At 36.6% G+C, this 16,158-nt stretch overlaps 1 protein-coding gene across 1 annotated transcript in view; it reads right to left on the minus strand.

Annotated features, from left to right (window-relative positions):
* Positions 1-3,025: 3,025 nt before the first annotated feature.
* Positions 3,026-16,158, minus strand: part of LOC141344598 (rho GTPase-activating protein 21-like) — a 40,692-nt gene continuing 27,559 nt past the window's right edge. Inside the window, exons 3-5 of the mRNA XM_073849473.1 lie at positions 5,461-5,634; positions 5,309-5,330; positions 3,026-3,045 (exon numbers count right to left, since the gene is read on the minus strand). Coding sequence (XP_073705574.1) covers positions 3,026-3,045; positions 5,309-5,330; positions 5,461-5,634 — 216 coding nt within the window. The remainder of the gene's footprint in view (positions 3,046-5,308; positions 5,331-5,460; positions 5,635-16,158) is intronic.

The following is a 16,158-nucleotide window of genomic DNA, read 5'->3' on the forward strand; positions in this document are numbered from 1 at the left end:
CCAGAGCAGATGGACGGCAACATGGGAAAATACTGACAAAAACTATTCTATGTACGGGGAAATAAAAGCAAACTAAAACAAGCAAAGAAATTCACAACTACAAACTTGTAACCACATATTCAGGCAGATAAAACAGCCCTGAAACAAACCTTTTTGGCTCTCGCACAGCATGCAAATTGAGGATTTTACTATTACGTACACTACGTGTGTTTTTTATCTTACTGTGTTTTGCATACAAAACCAGAGGCACCTTTAGTGATGTTATGTAAGACTCGTAAGCTAGTTTGGACTCTTCTAGGTATTGTAAATCAGGTTTTACAGTGCAATGCACTAGCTCAAAATATCGTTTTTAAAAAAAGTTGTTATAATGCCTTTTTATATTTAAGTGCTGCACAGAGCATAATGAACCACAGTAGCAGTTCCTGTTTCAGTTTCATGTTTTTCAATGACCGAAGTAAAAGCACGCAAGGGATTCAAATCCTTAAACCTTGGCAGCTACAAAACACATTGGTGAATTGGACGTGAGAAGAGGTGTGATATTACTAGTACTTTTCTAATACATATCTCTACATTCCAGCATTATGCCAGATTAGTCTACATTAAAGAAACCCTGAAATATGTAGGTCAGATACTTGTATGACACACCGGCTCAAACATGCAGAAGAGCATTTAACAAGGTTTGAGCACCACAACAGGCCTAAGATAATGACAAAGCATTCATAGACCTAAAGCTCCTTATGAATCTCCTCAGAGCAAAGTGGGGCATGATTTAAAGGCCCAGCAATTGAATATAGCAGTGATCTTTTGGGAGAGATGCTGGATTTAGCCAATCATTCCTGAACTCTTATGTCCCGCACCTGGTGAATCTCTACATTCTTCCACTAACAATAAAAAAACTAAAATGTCCAAACAGATGTTCTTCCCTCCTCTTATTCTTCATTCTTTTTCAAGAATGTGGTTTGTCTTTGAAAGTTCCATTTAGTGTGGTTTGTTGAAACGCCGGAGGCATTACAACCTTGCTATAATTTAAAACAAACAAATCTATGTAGGTCACAGTTTATCTGCACTGTAATGAAGTCAAACAGATAGAGCCGAATGTGGGGGTTCCTGAAGCAGATTTAGAAGCCTGTATTGCAGTGAGGATGCTTTAAGGGAGATGAATTCAGAGGTGCAACTTCTATGAGCAGGTTTTAGCCATCCTTAAGTGCCATAAGCTTTTATAAACATCAAGTTTAAATAAAAAATAATAATAATAATAATCAACAAAACATCTTATTGTTATCCTAAGATAACTAGCTGTTTAGAACTCACCATCTAGCTGCATACCTCTAATTGACAGCTGAATGAAAATACATGAAGAAGAAAAAACAAACAGATCAAAGCTTTTTTGCAACAAAGTGAGGCAATTTTTAAAAACACACCTAAGGTCAAAAGTTCAAACAGTTGAGGGGAAGAGGTTGAGCAGGGGAAAGAATCTGGCCAAGTTATTTCTGGCAGCTATAGATGGTTGTGCTAAACTGTGTCACAAGAGCGATCAAGTTATGCGAGGTCAAGTTATGCGAGTCGATCAGTCATCATTCGGAACTGAATTTGACTTTATTTCAGCCAATATGTGTTCTGGATTTGGAACTGCATTGTAATCACTTACCAATTGTAGTCATTTAAATAATACAAAGTCTGGAAATAAGACATTAACAGAGACAAGAGATGGAACAGGCAAATAGAAAAAACTGTACCAGGCAGATTAAACTCACTCTTAGCGATGCTAAAAATATTGGAAGAAAATACTAAATGTGACCCTGGACCACAAAACCAGTCATAAGGTTAAATTTTACAAAACTGAGTTATATACATCATATGAAAGCTCAATAAATAAGCTTTCTATTGATGTACGGTTTGTTAGGATAGGACAATATTTGGCCAAGATACATCTATTTGAAAATCTGGAATATAAGGGTGCAAAAAAAATCAAAATGCTGAGAAAATCACCTTTAAAGTTGTCCAAATTAAGTTCTTAACAATGCATATTACTAATCAAAATTTACATTTTGACAGGTTTACAGTAGGAATTTTACAAAAAAATCTTAATGTAACATGATCTTTACTTAATTTCCTAATGATTTTTGACATAAAAGAAAAATCTATAATTTTGACCCATACAATGTATTTTTGGCTATTGCTACAAATATACCCCAGCGACTTAAGACTGGTTTTGTGGTCCAGGGTCACAAATATCAAATTGTGAATTTGACAACAGTTGCTGCAGCTCCGAGCGGTACTACTGGTACTAGGGATTTAGTTGGTTGCCAATATCCAATATAAAGTTGAAGTCAAAAGTTTACATACACCTTACAGTATCTGCAAAATGTTAATTATTTCACCAAAATAAGGCCCCGTTTACACTGTCAGTTAAATGCGACAATTCCGATTTTGTGCTCATATGTGACACAGATCGGATCTGTTCTATGACAGTGTAAACAGGTAAAAAACGTTTGGATATTTCGAGATCGGTTTCGGGCCTCATTCATATGTGGAAATAAATCAGATATAAATCGGGTATGTGCCAATGCAACTGTCATGTAAACAGGCAGATCGGATCTTCTGAGGCATTGCGTTCTGTACGTCATTAAAATTGCTACAATTTGGTACTTCTCCGTGGTTTAATGACATCTTATGTTACCCTTACTGGCAAAATGAGTGTAAATACGCACAGGATATTTTTAGGTACAGCCAAAATCGTGAAAAAGTGAAAAATGTCGGTTGAGGTTTTTTTTTTTTTTACAAAAATGAGTTTAATACGCCCCCGTCTAGCGATCCCAAATGCTCCAAACAGTGATTAGACATTATTTAAAAGTTTCTTTATTTGTACAATTACTGAGAGGATTACCTTTTCTCTGCTAACTTCTCGTGCTGACTGTCATCCAAAGTGTGCGCATTACGCGCTTCCGACGGCTCGCAAACCCATATACACATATACACAGAATTACAGTATTTCAGAATTCACACAAACATATTCTGTTCTGTCTTAAGCTAACGCTTGGGGAACTGTTTGGGAAAAACATATGTGTAGCGTGTAACATTATGTGTAACATTATACTCAGTGGTGTAGTGGTGTACATGGGTTCACTGGTTTAAGAAATGTCTGATCGTAAAAAAATTGTTATTGTCTTCGTTATTATGATGGGGTGCGGGAGACGGAGCAGGCGCAGGCGCATCAGGCGCAATCATCAAATATATTTCAAAGCAAGCCGGCACCACGGTCCTGACTGCATCATCACTGTTTTTATTGTGTTTTTAGCGAATATTTACATTTATTTACATATGACCGGATGTGGTGGACTGTCATGATTTTGGCTAATGCAGGACATGATGCGCATCAGAGGGGATTTAAAAGTAGGTGTACGCAAAGGCGCCTGATAAAGAAGTGAGTATACGCCATATACCTGCGTATACCCTCCACTATACACCACTGAACTTGATCCGTGCATTGCAGTAAATCTGTAAAGTAATCGGTCTCATTAATGTTAATCTAACCATAAAAGAAAAGAGAGAATCGCTCGCTGCACTTCTTTAAACTGCTTTTGCTATTTGTTTCTAATAAACACATTTGAGTATTTGTTTTTCGCATAAGAATGCTTTTGTAAAATGATAAAGGTAATGCTTTCTTTCTTTCTAGGCTATTTGTTATACTGTTCTCATTTATGATAGCAAATATAAAATAAAAAAAAATAGCTGTATTGTGATTATTAATATAGTAATTATTAATAAGAAAACAACTTTCTCATAATCAACTTTGCTGACTTCAAACGGGTGTAGCGTAGTCCAACAAATCATGCATCATATTTTTAAAAATGTGTTATTTGTGACTCGTTTGATCAGCACTGATCACGTGTGAAGGAGGTAAATGACAACAACGCATGCGCGATGTTTAAGATGGTATGGCAAGTGTAAACGCATGAATCCGATTAGGGTCACAACTGAAAGGACGTGTAAACGGACAGCCAAAAAAATTGGATATAGGCATCAAATCAGAATTGGGCATCAAGACCTGCAGTGTAAACGGGGCCTAAGAGGGATCATGCAAAATGCATGTTATTTTTTATTTAGTACTTACCTGAATAAGATTTTGTACATAAAACACACTTACATATAGTCCACAAGAGAAAATAATAATTTATAAAAATGACCCTGTTCAAAAGTTAACACACACTTGATTTTTAATACGTTGTTGTTTCCTGAATGATCCACAGCTTTGTTTTTTTTGTTTAGTGATAGTTGTTTATGAGTCCCTTGTTTGTCCTGAACAGTTCAACTGCCTGGTGCTCTTCAGAAAAATCCTTCAGGTCCCACAAATTCTTTGGTTTTCCAGCATTTTTGTGTATTTTAACCCTTTCCAACAATGACTGTATGATTTATGATTTTTTTGTATGTATGTATGATCCATCTTTTCACACCGAGGACAACTGGGGACAATTTTTTTTTATTATTAAGAATGCCCTTCAGAAGCTACAGAAGATACTTGCATGTTTTCCAGAAGACAAAATAAGTTGCATTTTTGTAAATATTAATTATTTTCTCTTGTAGACTATATGTAAGTGTGTTTTATGTACAAAATCTGATTCAGGTAAGTATTAAATAAAAAAATAACATGCATTTTGTATGATCCCTCTTATTTTAGTAAAATAATTAACACTGTATGTATGTAAACCTTTGGCCACAACTGTATGCCGATATTTTTACAACTTATTTTGGCTAATAGTTGATGCAAATAACAATAGATTTTTTGTCTAAAAACAACACCAAGTCTCTCCTGTGTGGAGAAAAATAACAAATAATTTTTTAATTTTGCTTAGCTTTAGGCCAAAATTTACTTGTTAAAACTAAAACAATAAAAAACTTCTTATTAAAAGATAGTACTGGAATCTTTGAAAATAACTATAATTTAACAGCTCTGACCGGCCAACTCCGATAACAATCCGATAATATTGTGCATCTCTAACTGCTACTGCAAAAAGGGGAACAGGGGTAACCTGTTAAATTTCAGGGGTAAATGCTATATTTCTACTGTTCCAAAAGCGCCACCTACAGTGCAAAATTTTTATTTAGCCCATCTACTGTACTCATCCACTTTATGTACTTTTGTGGACACATTATGCACTCAGCTGTGACAGCTTTCCTTATGTAGCGGAAGGAGGGGGGCTCAAATAATAGTTTACAAAATAACCTTTTTGTAAAAAAATTTTACACCATGGTGCACAGTATACATGCATAGTGTATAGTAGGCCATTTGGCAAAAGTGACAACTTACCTCTATGAGCATGGTCTTCATCCTAGAACAACAACAAAAAACAATTAGTATGTTAAAAAAAATAAACAAAAAGTACAGAATAAAGAATATATTAGTGACTGAAAACAGATGCTATGAAAATCCTTTGAACAGTGATGAATGCTGCACACTACCTTAAAACTGGAGTTCACCGCAGACTCCGGTGGGTACACAATGAAGTGACGCAGAGTGAAGCCGAAGCCTTGTGATGTACGGCGCAGACGAAGCGTCTTAGGCCCCGGCCAGGAAAATGGCTCATCCTCCAGTTGGAAGAGCACTCCTGAACAATCATCCTGATCCACCACATCCTACAGACAAACAGATGAAATCATCAGGAAAAAGAAGGGCCACCCAGTACAACAGAACAAATTCAAATTTCAGCAGACTAAAAGAATTAAATAAAAAATGATTCATTTTATTGTATGTTTTATGTGTGAGAAATTTTAAAAAGACATTCATTACTACTGTTATGTAGTAGTCAAAGCAACTCTGAAGGGTTTTTAAAAAGGCACAGATGGAGAACTCATTAAAAGTTATTTCTGCCAAAAAAAATCAATTGGGGGGTCCGAAGGAAATAAGAACTTGTATGACACAGGAAAGGCAGAAATTCGTAAATTTTAATGCAAAACCATGAGTTTTTTTTTTTACCAAAACACCGTAAACCAAAATTAAAGTTCTTTTTTTCCAATTTTTTTTAATAAAACAACACTCAATAAAAAATGGAGTTGCATCAAAATACGTCATTGGAAAATGGTAATCACTTCACTTAAATCAAGACAAGAAAAAAAAAAGAAAACATAACATGAAAGTCCACCTGGGTTTATTCATTACTGGAAGTTTCTACTTGATCAGACCAGTCCAGATTAGGGCTGCACGATATTGGGAAAAAAATTACATTGCGATATATTTTTTTCCTGCGATATATATTGTGATGTGTACAAATTCATTTATGTTCATCAGGTGTTTTTAACTGCTTAAAAATCAAATAATAATTCAAAAATAATTGGGATAATTTTGTAAGCATTTTCAAAGAATAAAAAAATTTAAAAAGTATAATCAAAACCCTGAAATAAAATACTTTTTAAAGCCTATTTTGGGTTGTTTCATAAACAGTTTGACTCACCTTATTCACTGTCAATTCAGGCAAATCAAGGCTCTAATATGTTATGAAATTAATAATGAATGTTGCTTTTAACTCATTTTGAGAATGAAAAGAGGACACTTCATTATCACATTAAGGAATTAACATGAGTGACAAAATAAGTAATTTAACATTTTATTCAACAACTTCTTTTTTGAAAACAGATTAATAAACATATTTTGTCACAAAATAAAAAAAAAAAAAAAAATGTCAGAAGATTCTTTTTTTTTTAGTTTTGCATACTTTGTTTAGCCAAAGTAAAACAAGTGTTGCTCATCAGCTAACAAAAGATTAAACTTTTCAACAACTCTATAAAAAAATTGGCTTCTTTCTCAGAACTGTTGCATAAAGTAAATATAAATATTCAAATACACCAATTTGGTGCTTCTGTATGCATTAATTTACTCATTGAAGCGGTTGTTGCTGCATAATATTCCACTTGTGCCTTGCATTTGTTGTACAGCTCTGGGATGGCAATTTGAGAAAAATAAGTGCGTGACGGCATAACATAAGGCTTGTCAAGCGAGCGGATCATGTTTGTAAAACCCTGCTCGGTGACCGTGTTTATTGGTACCATGTCTTTCGCAAGGTGAAATGTAATAGCATCAGTGACATCTTTCTGTCGCTTAGAGCCCTTCTCGTAAGGCGTCATACTGGCAAACGCATCCAAAATAGTTTTTTGCTTTGGACGTTAATCTGATCTGGTTTTGCATTCGTCATACAGTGCTTTATGGTGCCGACTTAAATGGTCAAACAAATTCGTAGTGTTTCCGCGAGTTGTGGCAACAACTGCCAGGCACTCCCGACAAAGCACCTGTTTTTGGTCAACGTTATCATTTTTGTATCCAGAATACTTCCATACGACCGACGTTGCGTTTCTTTTTGCGACCAAATCTTCCATTTCGGCGCTTTTCTCCCGTCCCGCGCTCATTTCGTCATGCGCACCAAAGAGTATGTGCGCATACAGAGACTGCATGCATGAAGTAGGTGAAGCAATGTGTGCTTTGTAGTTTTTAAAGAACCCTTAAATATATGAGTTAATTACTTTATATTAGACAAATATAGATCCGTGAATAGAAAGTTTAGAAATATAGAAAGTAATTTTTTAAATCAGACACACATAATTTTATTTTTATTTTGCCCAGCATCGTGACTGCCGTGATGTGACTATCGCGCATGCTGAAACGATGTATCATGCAGCCCTAGTCCAGATCGTGCCATATTAACACTGAGATACTGACAATCACACCAGTGAATCACTTCTGAGAGCACGAAAGCACAAAAGCACTGAACAAGAGCTCTGCTTGCTTTCACAAAAAATGTGAAAAAAAAAAAAAATGTGTCGCTGTTTCGCTGTTTCCCTGCTTCCTGTTTGCCTCGCTGCAGAGTGGTCTGTTTGTTTGTAACGTTAGCTCTCTGCAGCTTCGTTTTTCTACTGGATTTTCTACTGGATTCTTTATCTTATTGTTAATTCTGCCGTTTTAAATTGATAGATATAGCTTAATTTAATTTCTGGTCTTATCCATCAAACTAATCTGACTAATTTGATTGTTTGCCTTACTCTATAATCACGAGTGCAGCACGTTAGCATTCCATAGCCGGTTAATTTGCCGCTCGCACTCCATTCACGCTTTTAACTCTTGTTTACTATTTTTAGCATTGCGCTGGCCGGTTAACTTGCCATCTGCGTTCCATTCACGTTTTTATTTATTTTTTCTCGTGTTTAATATCGTTAGTACTCTTTTAGCCGTTTCCGTTCCATTTTTTCTCCCCCTGATCTGTTCTTCAGGAACTCTAACAACATTGGTAAGTTGAAATCATTCTACAATCACGGTGAGTAATGGCTTCTTCTCCTACAATTGTAGTCTGCACTGCTTGCCACATGTATAGCTTATCTATCTCTGTCAGCAGTGAGCCTTATACATGTGATAAATGCAGGAATATAGTCAGGCTGACAGAGAAGATTTCAGAACTAGAGTCACGCATCCAAACTTTAATGGAGGATAGTAAGAATGTGAGGGCCTTAGATACGGTTTTGGATGTGACTAGCTCAGAAAGCCCTGTACATTGTTCGGTTCCGGTAACAACGCCCATGCAGCAGGGCAATTGGGTGACTGTGAGGCGGCATAGTCGCGGGTCAAAACACCGCTCTTCCGTTCCGATCAGAACATCAAACAGGTTCTCCCCACTCAGTGAAGCACCCACTGAGAAACCTGATGAAAGTGCTCTAGTAATTGGCGATTCTATTGTACGGAACGTGAAAATAGAGACACCAGCCAACATAGTCCAATGTTTACCGGGAGCCAGAGCGCCTGACATCTTGGCAAATTTAAAAGTGCTGGCTAATGCTAAACGTAAATTCAGTAAGATTGTTATTCACGTCGGCGCTAATGATGTTCGACTTCGCCAGTCGGAGATCACTAAAAATAATGTTAAAGAGGTGTGTGATCTTGCAAGTACGATGTCAGACACTGTAATATGCTCTGGTCCCCTCCCGGCTTACCGTGGTGACGAGATTCACAGTAGACTGTGGTCACTCCATGGCTGGATGTCAAAGTGGTGCCCGCGAAATAACATAGGTTTCATAGACAATTGGACAAGCTTTTGGGGCAGACCTGACCTGTTGAAAAGAGATGGTCTTCATCCCTCCGGATGTGGAGCATCTCTTCTATCTAGAAATATGGCACATAGTCTTAGAGTTTGCACTTGACTCACTGGGGCCCAGGTCAGGAAGTAGACAGACTGGCTAAACCGACCGTCTGCTAGCCGCCTCACGTCACAGAAATCAGTTAATTCTCAGCACATAGAGACCCTTTCACCTAGATATCACTCTATAGAGACTGTGTCTGTTCCCCGAGCTAGAAAATACAAAAAACGCCTGAATCAAATCAGGACCAACAATTTAATTAATGTTCAACAAATAAAAAATATATATAATACAGAGAAACAATTGATAAAGCTTGGCTTATTGAATATCAGGTCCCTTTCTACGAAAGCACTTTTTGTAAATGATATGATCACTGATCATAACCTAGATGTGCTCTGTTTGACAGAAACCTGGCTAAAACCAGACGATTACATTATTTTAAACGAGTCCACCCCCCAAGATTACTGTTATAAACATGAACCGCGTCTAAAAGGTAAAGGAGGAGGTGTTTCTACTATTTATAGCAGTATTCTCAATGTCTCTCAGAGAACGGGCTTCAATTATAACTCGTTTGAAGTTATGGTGCTTCATATAGCATTATCCAGAGAAACAAGTACTAATGATAAATCCCCTGTGACGTTTGTGCTAGCTACTGTATACAGGCCACCAGGGCACCATACAGACTTTATTAAAGAATTTGCTGATTTTCTATCCGAATTAGTGCTGGCCGCAGATAAAGTCTTAATAGTGGGTGATTTTAACATCCATGTTGATAATGAAAAAGATGCATTAGGAACAGCATTTATAGATATTTTGAACTCGATTGGGGTTAGACAACACGTGTCAGGTCCTACTCATTGCCGAAATCATACTCTAGATTTAATACTGTCACATGGAATTGATGTTAATGGCGTTGAAATTCTGCAGCAAAGCGATGATATCTCAGATCATTATCTAGTCTCTTGTACAATCCAGATAGCTAAAACTGTTAATTCAATTCCTTGCTACAAATACGGTAGAACCATCACTTCTACTACAAAAGACTGCTTTGTAAGTAATCTTCCTGACTTATCTGAATTCCTCAGCATATCCAATAGCTCAGAAAAACTTGATGATGTAATAGAAACTATGGACTCTCTCTTTTCTAGCACTTTAGATACAGTTGCTCCAGTGCGCCTAAAAAAGATTAAGAAAAACAGTGTAACACCGTGGTATAACGATCATACCCGCGCCCTAAAGAGAAAAGTACGAAAAATGGAACGCAGCTGGAGGAAAACAAAACTAGAGGTTTTTCGTATTGCTTGGCGTGAATGTAATTTATCTTATAGGAAAGCATTAAAAACTGCCAGATCGGATTACTTTTCATCTCTCTTAGAAGAAAACAAACATAACCCTAGGTATTTGTTCAATACTGTGGTTAAATTAACTAAAAATATAGCAGCAACAGGTTTAGACATTTCCCAAAAGCACAGCAGTAATGACTTTATGACGTACTTTACCTCCAAGATAGACACTATTAGAGATAAAATTGTAACCATACAGCCGCCCGCTACAGTATCGCATCAGATAGTGCGTTGTAGATCTCCTGAGGAACAATTCCATTCATTCTCTATTATAGGAGAGGAGGAATTGTATAAACTTGTTAAATCATCTAAACCCACAACATGTATGTTAGACCCTATTCCATCTAAGCTACTAAAGGAGGTACTTCCAGAAGTCATAGATCCTCTTCTGAATATTATTAATTCATCACTATCATTAGGATATGTCCCCAAAACCTTCAAAATAGCTGTTATTAAGCCACTCATTAAAAAACCACAACTTGACCCCTATGAATTAATTAACTACAGACCAATTTCGAATCTCCCTTTTCTGTCAAAGGTACTAGAAAAGGTAGTATCCTCACAATTATGCTCCTTCTTAGAGAAAAATGGTATCTGCGAGGATTTCCAGTCAGGTTTTAGACCATATCATAGTACTGAGACTGCTCTAATTAGAGTAACAAATGACCTGCTATTGTCAAGCGATCGTGGTTGCATCTCTCTATTAGTGCTACTGGATCTTAGTGCTGCATTTGATACTATTGACCACAACATTCTTTTAAATAGACTTGAAAATTATGTAGGCATTAGTGGTAGTGCACTGGCATGGTTCAAATCGTACTTATCTGACCGTCATCAGTTTGTGGCAATAAATGAAGAGGTATCATTTAAATCGAAAGTGCAGTATGGAGTACCTCAAGGCTCAGTATTAGGGCCATTACTTTTTACGCTTTACATGTTACCCTTGGGAGATATCATCAGGAAACATGGTGTTAGCTTTCATTGTTACGCTGATGATACTCAGCTCTATATTTCTTCGCAGCCCGGCAAAACATATCCATTCGAAAAACTAACAGAATGCATAGCTGATATTAAAAACTGGATGGCGAATAACTTCTTACTGTTAAATTCTGAAAAAACAGAGGTATTAATTATTGGACCTAAAACCTCCACAAGTAATGACCTAAAACACAGTCTAATACTAGATGGCTGCTCTGTAAATTCGTCGTCATCAGTTAGGAACCTAGGCGTCCTATTCGATAGCAATCTCTCCTTTGAAAGCCACATTTCTAGCATTTGCAAAACCGCATTTTTCCATCTTAAAAATATATCGAAATTACGACCTATGCTATCAATGTCAAATGCTGAAACATTAATTCATGCGTTCATGACCTCAAGGATAGATTATTGTAATGCTTTATTGGGTGGTTGTTCTGCACGCTTAATAAACAAACTCCAGCTGGTCCAAAATGCAGCAGCTAGAGTTCTTACTAGAACCAGAAAGTATGACCATATTAGCCCGGTTCTGTCAACACTGCATTGGCTCCCTATTAAACATCGTATAGATTTTAAAATCTTGCTAATTACTTATAAAGCCCTCAATGGTTTAGCTCCTCAGTACTTGAACGAGCTCCTATCGTATTATAGTCCTTCACGTCCGCTGCGTTCTCAAAATTCTGGCAATTTGATAATACCTAGAATATCAAAATCAACTGCCGGCGGCAGATCATTTTCTTATCTAGCGCCTAAACTCTGGAACAATCTACCTAACACTGTTCGGGAGGCAGACACACTCTGTCAGTTTAAATCTAGATTAAAGACACATCTCTTTAACCTGGCTTACACATAAAATCATTAACACATTTCTATAATTCAAATCCGTTAAAGGATTGTTAGGCTGCATTAATTAGGTCAACCGGAACCGAAAACACCTCCCATAACACCTGATGCACTCGTTGCATCGTAAAAAGAATGGCATCTACGCTAATGTTAGTCTGTTTCATTCTTATTCCGAGGTCACCGTAGCCACCAGATCCAGCCTGTATCCGGATCAGATGGTCCCTCCAGTCCCCCGGATCCAGTCCGTACCCAGCTTAGAATATGGATCACCACCTAGAGATGACTTCAATAGCCGTGGATGTCAACCAGATGAGCTCCAAGGCGGATCACCAATAAAGACCTCGCCAACCTTGACGGCCATCTGCGCTACACCACAGGAACCTGATGAGTTCTCTACAATCAGACATTGGTACAAACTGTTGTTTGGTCTGGCCAGAGGAGAACTGGTCCCCCAACTGAGCCTGGTTTCTCCCAAGGTTTTTTTTCTCCATTTCTGTCACCTGTGGAGTTTTGGTTCCTTGCCGCTGTCGCCTCTGGCTTGCTTAGTTGGGGACACTTTCCAGCGATATCGTACACTATTTGAACTGAACTGACGATGATATCACTGAATTCATTGATGAACTGTTTTTAACTGAAAATTGATTGTTACAATAATGCGTTACTTACACACTATTGTGCTGTTTAAATACTGTGCAGTTGCTTTGACACAATCTGTATTGTAAAAGGCGCTATATAAATAAAGGTGACTTGACTTGACTTGACACAAGCAGAAGCAGTGGACAAACCACACCCCAGAGAAAGAGCGCAACGTGTTGCACATGAGGTACAAGTACAAATTTGAGAAATTGAATTTGACAGTCAAATTTTAGAAAATCAATTCCGTATAGACTATATAGATATATAGGTAAACATTTTAAACAGCCTAGTCAGCTAAAGCAGGATCAGCACAAAGATGAATCAGAACTGCTATGACATCCCCATCATCCTTGACATTTTCCTCTTCATACGGAGGAACACCCACAGAGGGTTGAGTCAGGACTGGCCTGATGTCATGTCTGCAGGGTGTGGGTGATGTTTTATGCCTCATCTGAAGTTAATTTCCTTAAAGGATAACAGACACCACACACCAAGTTCCCCCACGAGACGATTCAGTGTTCAAATTTGTTTTGCTGGCATTTAAATGATAAATCTCAACTCTGTTGGTGGAAACTTGTTTTTCTGAAAATAAAAATTAGTTTATTATTTTTTTACTTTAACAAGACTGAAGTTGTTTAATTTGCTGATGATGATGTCTTGAGGCCTCGAGCTTCCTCTGGCTCTTCGTGCCTTACGTTCTCATAGTGGGCATTCTGCTTCCGGCATGCACTGCTCTGTTTATGGAGTATTTATAGTCTCACACCTACCCGATATTCACACCCTAGCCTTTACTGCCAAACCTCCTCCAGCAGAGGTGTGAGACATCAAATATTCCTTCTCCATAAACACAATCTGGCAACTGATTCGACACAACTGGTGATGCAAAGTGGTTCCCCATTGCGTGACCCTGTTGTATGAAGCAGGGATTAACTGATTTTAATACAGATTATTTTGGTTTTATAATTGACATGCAGACATTTTTTTTACTTTTTTGCTACACTAACTAAATTATTAGAATAAAAAAACATCATAATATAATATTAACAGCAGTATTAATAATTATTACTGTTGTTGGGGTTTCAAAAACTATCAAAGTGAAAAACACACATTCTTACAGAGAACTTTCAGTAGGTCTTTAATTCCCAAAACAAATACAGTGTTGTTTTAATGAGTCAAAAGTTTTTGAATTTATCTACTTACCAAGCCTGCATCTATTTAATCTAAAGTACAGCGCAAAAACAGTTCAATTTTGAAATATTTGTACTATTTAAAATGACTGCTTTTTATTTAAATATATTTTAAAATGTAATTTATTCATGTGCTTTCAAAGCTGAATTTTTAGCATCACTACTCCAGTCTTCAGTGTCACATGATGCTTCAGAAATCATTCTAATATTCTGATTTGCATTATTATGTTGAACACAGCTGAGTAGCATTTTTAAGATTATTTGATAAATAAAGTTCAGAAGAACAGCATTTATCTGAAATAGAAATCTTTTGTAAAATTATAAATGTCTTTATCATCACTTTTGATCAATTTAAAGCCTCCTTGCAAAACAAAAGTATTAATTTCTATAATTTCGTTCCCCCCAAAAAATTATACTTACTCCAAGCTTTTTATTTCAGATAAATGCTAATCTTTCGAGCTTTCTATTCAAAGAATCCTAATAATATAGTATAATATAATATACTAATAATATAATAATATAATATAATAATACAGCATATTAGAATGATTTCTGAAGGATCATGTGATATTGAAGACTGGAGTTATAATGCTGAAAATTTAGCTTTGATCTAACAGGAATAAATTACATTTTGAATTATATTCAAATAGAAAGCAGTTATTTTAAATAGTTAAATTTTACAATATTACTGCTTTTGCTGTATTTTGAATCGAATTAATGCAAGCTTGGTAAGGAAATACTTTTTTAAAAGCATTAAAAATCTTACCGTTCAAAAACTTTTGACTGGCAGTGCACGTAAAAAAAAAAAATTATGTTTATAAACATCTATTTATAAACCCCCTTTGTGGTAAATGCATCCGAAAAATAATAGAGACAGAGAGAACTGTTTGACGAACGAGGGCACAATCTAAATTGTCCTAACATGAGACATGCTTTATATTAAGCACTTAATACTAATTCAGATGTCAGAGGCGTGTGCCATTTCATGCATTTGAGATATGTTTACTAATTGTGTAACTTTTGTCTTACAAAGTATCCTTATCTGTAAACATCTCAAATTCACACAATTTTTTCTTGACAGCAAGTCTGTTCAACTTAGACTTCACTGAACCGAATCAGCATTTTTATGTACTATTACACCCCAACATTCCACTACAAATTGAACTTTAGTTAGTTTGAAGAAACAAGCTGAACACTGCCCAAAAGTTCATCTGCAGCCCCATGTGCAACAATGAGCAAAAACATCTGCTGATGTTTGCAATGGAAAGGAGGGCTGCAAATTCATTATCCGTCTCATGACTGCTTGATGAGCTCACTGCTGGAAAAAAAGGAAGAAACATCCTAAGCTTTTGTCAGGTGTGTGCTAGTGAACATTGACTCAACAGTGATGTGAACTGGTCTATTTTGGTCTACTACACAAGTAGGCTTAAGGTTCCTTGAACGACTGGAATACGTTCGGAGGGTGCCAAATTCTGATACGAGGAGCAGAGTCTTTGAGGAATGAGTTAATAAGTGTTAAACACAGCGAGTGCACATGAAATGTGAGAGCCTGTGTGAAGTTGTGGAGCCGGTTTCTGCCAAGAGCTGTGACAATTTCCAGAATACTGTCCTCATATTCGAACCGTGGAGCAGTAGTAAAGATAAATGCAGGGTGTTTCAGACAGCAGTGGAAGGGAGTACTGTATACTGGACTGATTTCTTGAATAAAGGTAATGGGACTTTACAGATGACAAACCTAAGCTGATATGATAAACTAACAGCAAAACATGAGCTGTAACTCTTCAAATGCCCCTATAAGTCATGATGTCAGCAGTTATGGAGTACTGGAGCAGCTCACAGTCATTTCTGACAGATCTTTAGGACCTTTTTTCTGTTGCACCCTTTGTCTAAAATGGTTTAATCCACAATAACATTAAGCCATGCATTTACTACCAGTCAAATGTTCGAGGCAAGAAATTAATACTTTTATTCAGCAGGGACATATTAAATTGATCAAACGTGACTTTTAAGACATTTATAATGTTACAATTTTATAGATTTATAAAAACAAATAAATGCTG

This window comes from Garra rufa, chromosome 10 (assembly GCF_049309525.1).
Source record: "Garra rufa chromosome 10, GarRuf1.0, whole genome shotgun sequence".
In the NCBI taxonomy this organism is placed as follows: domain Eukaryota; kingdom Metazoa; phylum Chordata; class Actinopteri; order Cypriniformes; family Cyprinidae; genus Garra; species Garra rufa.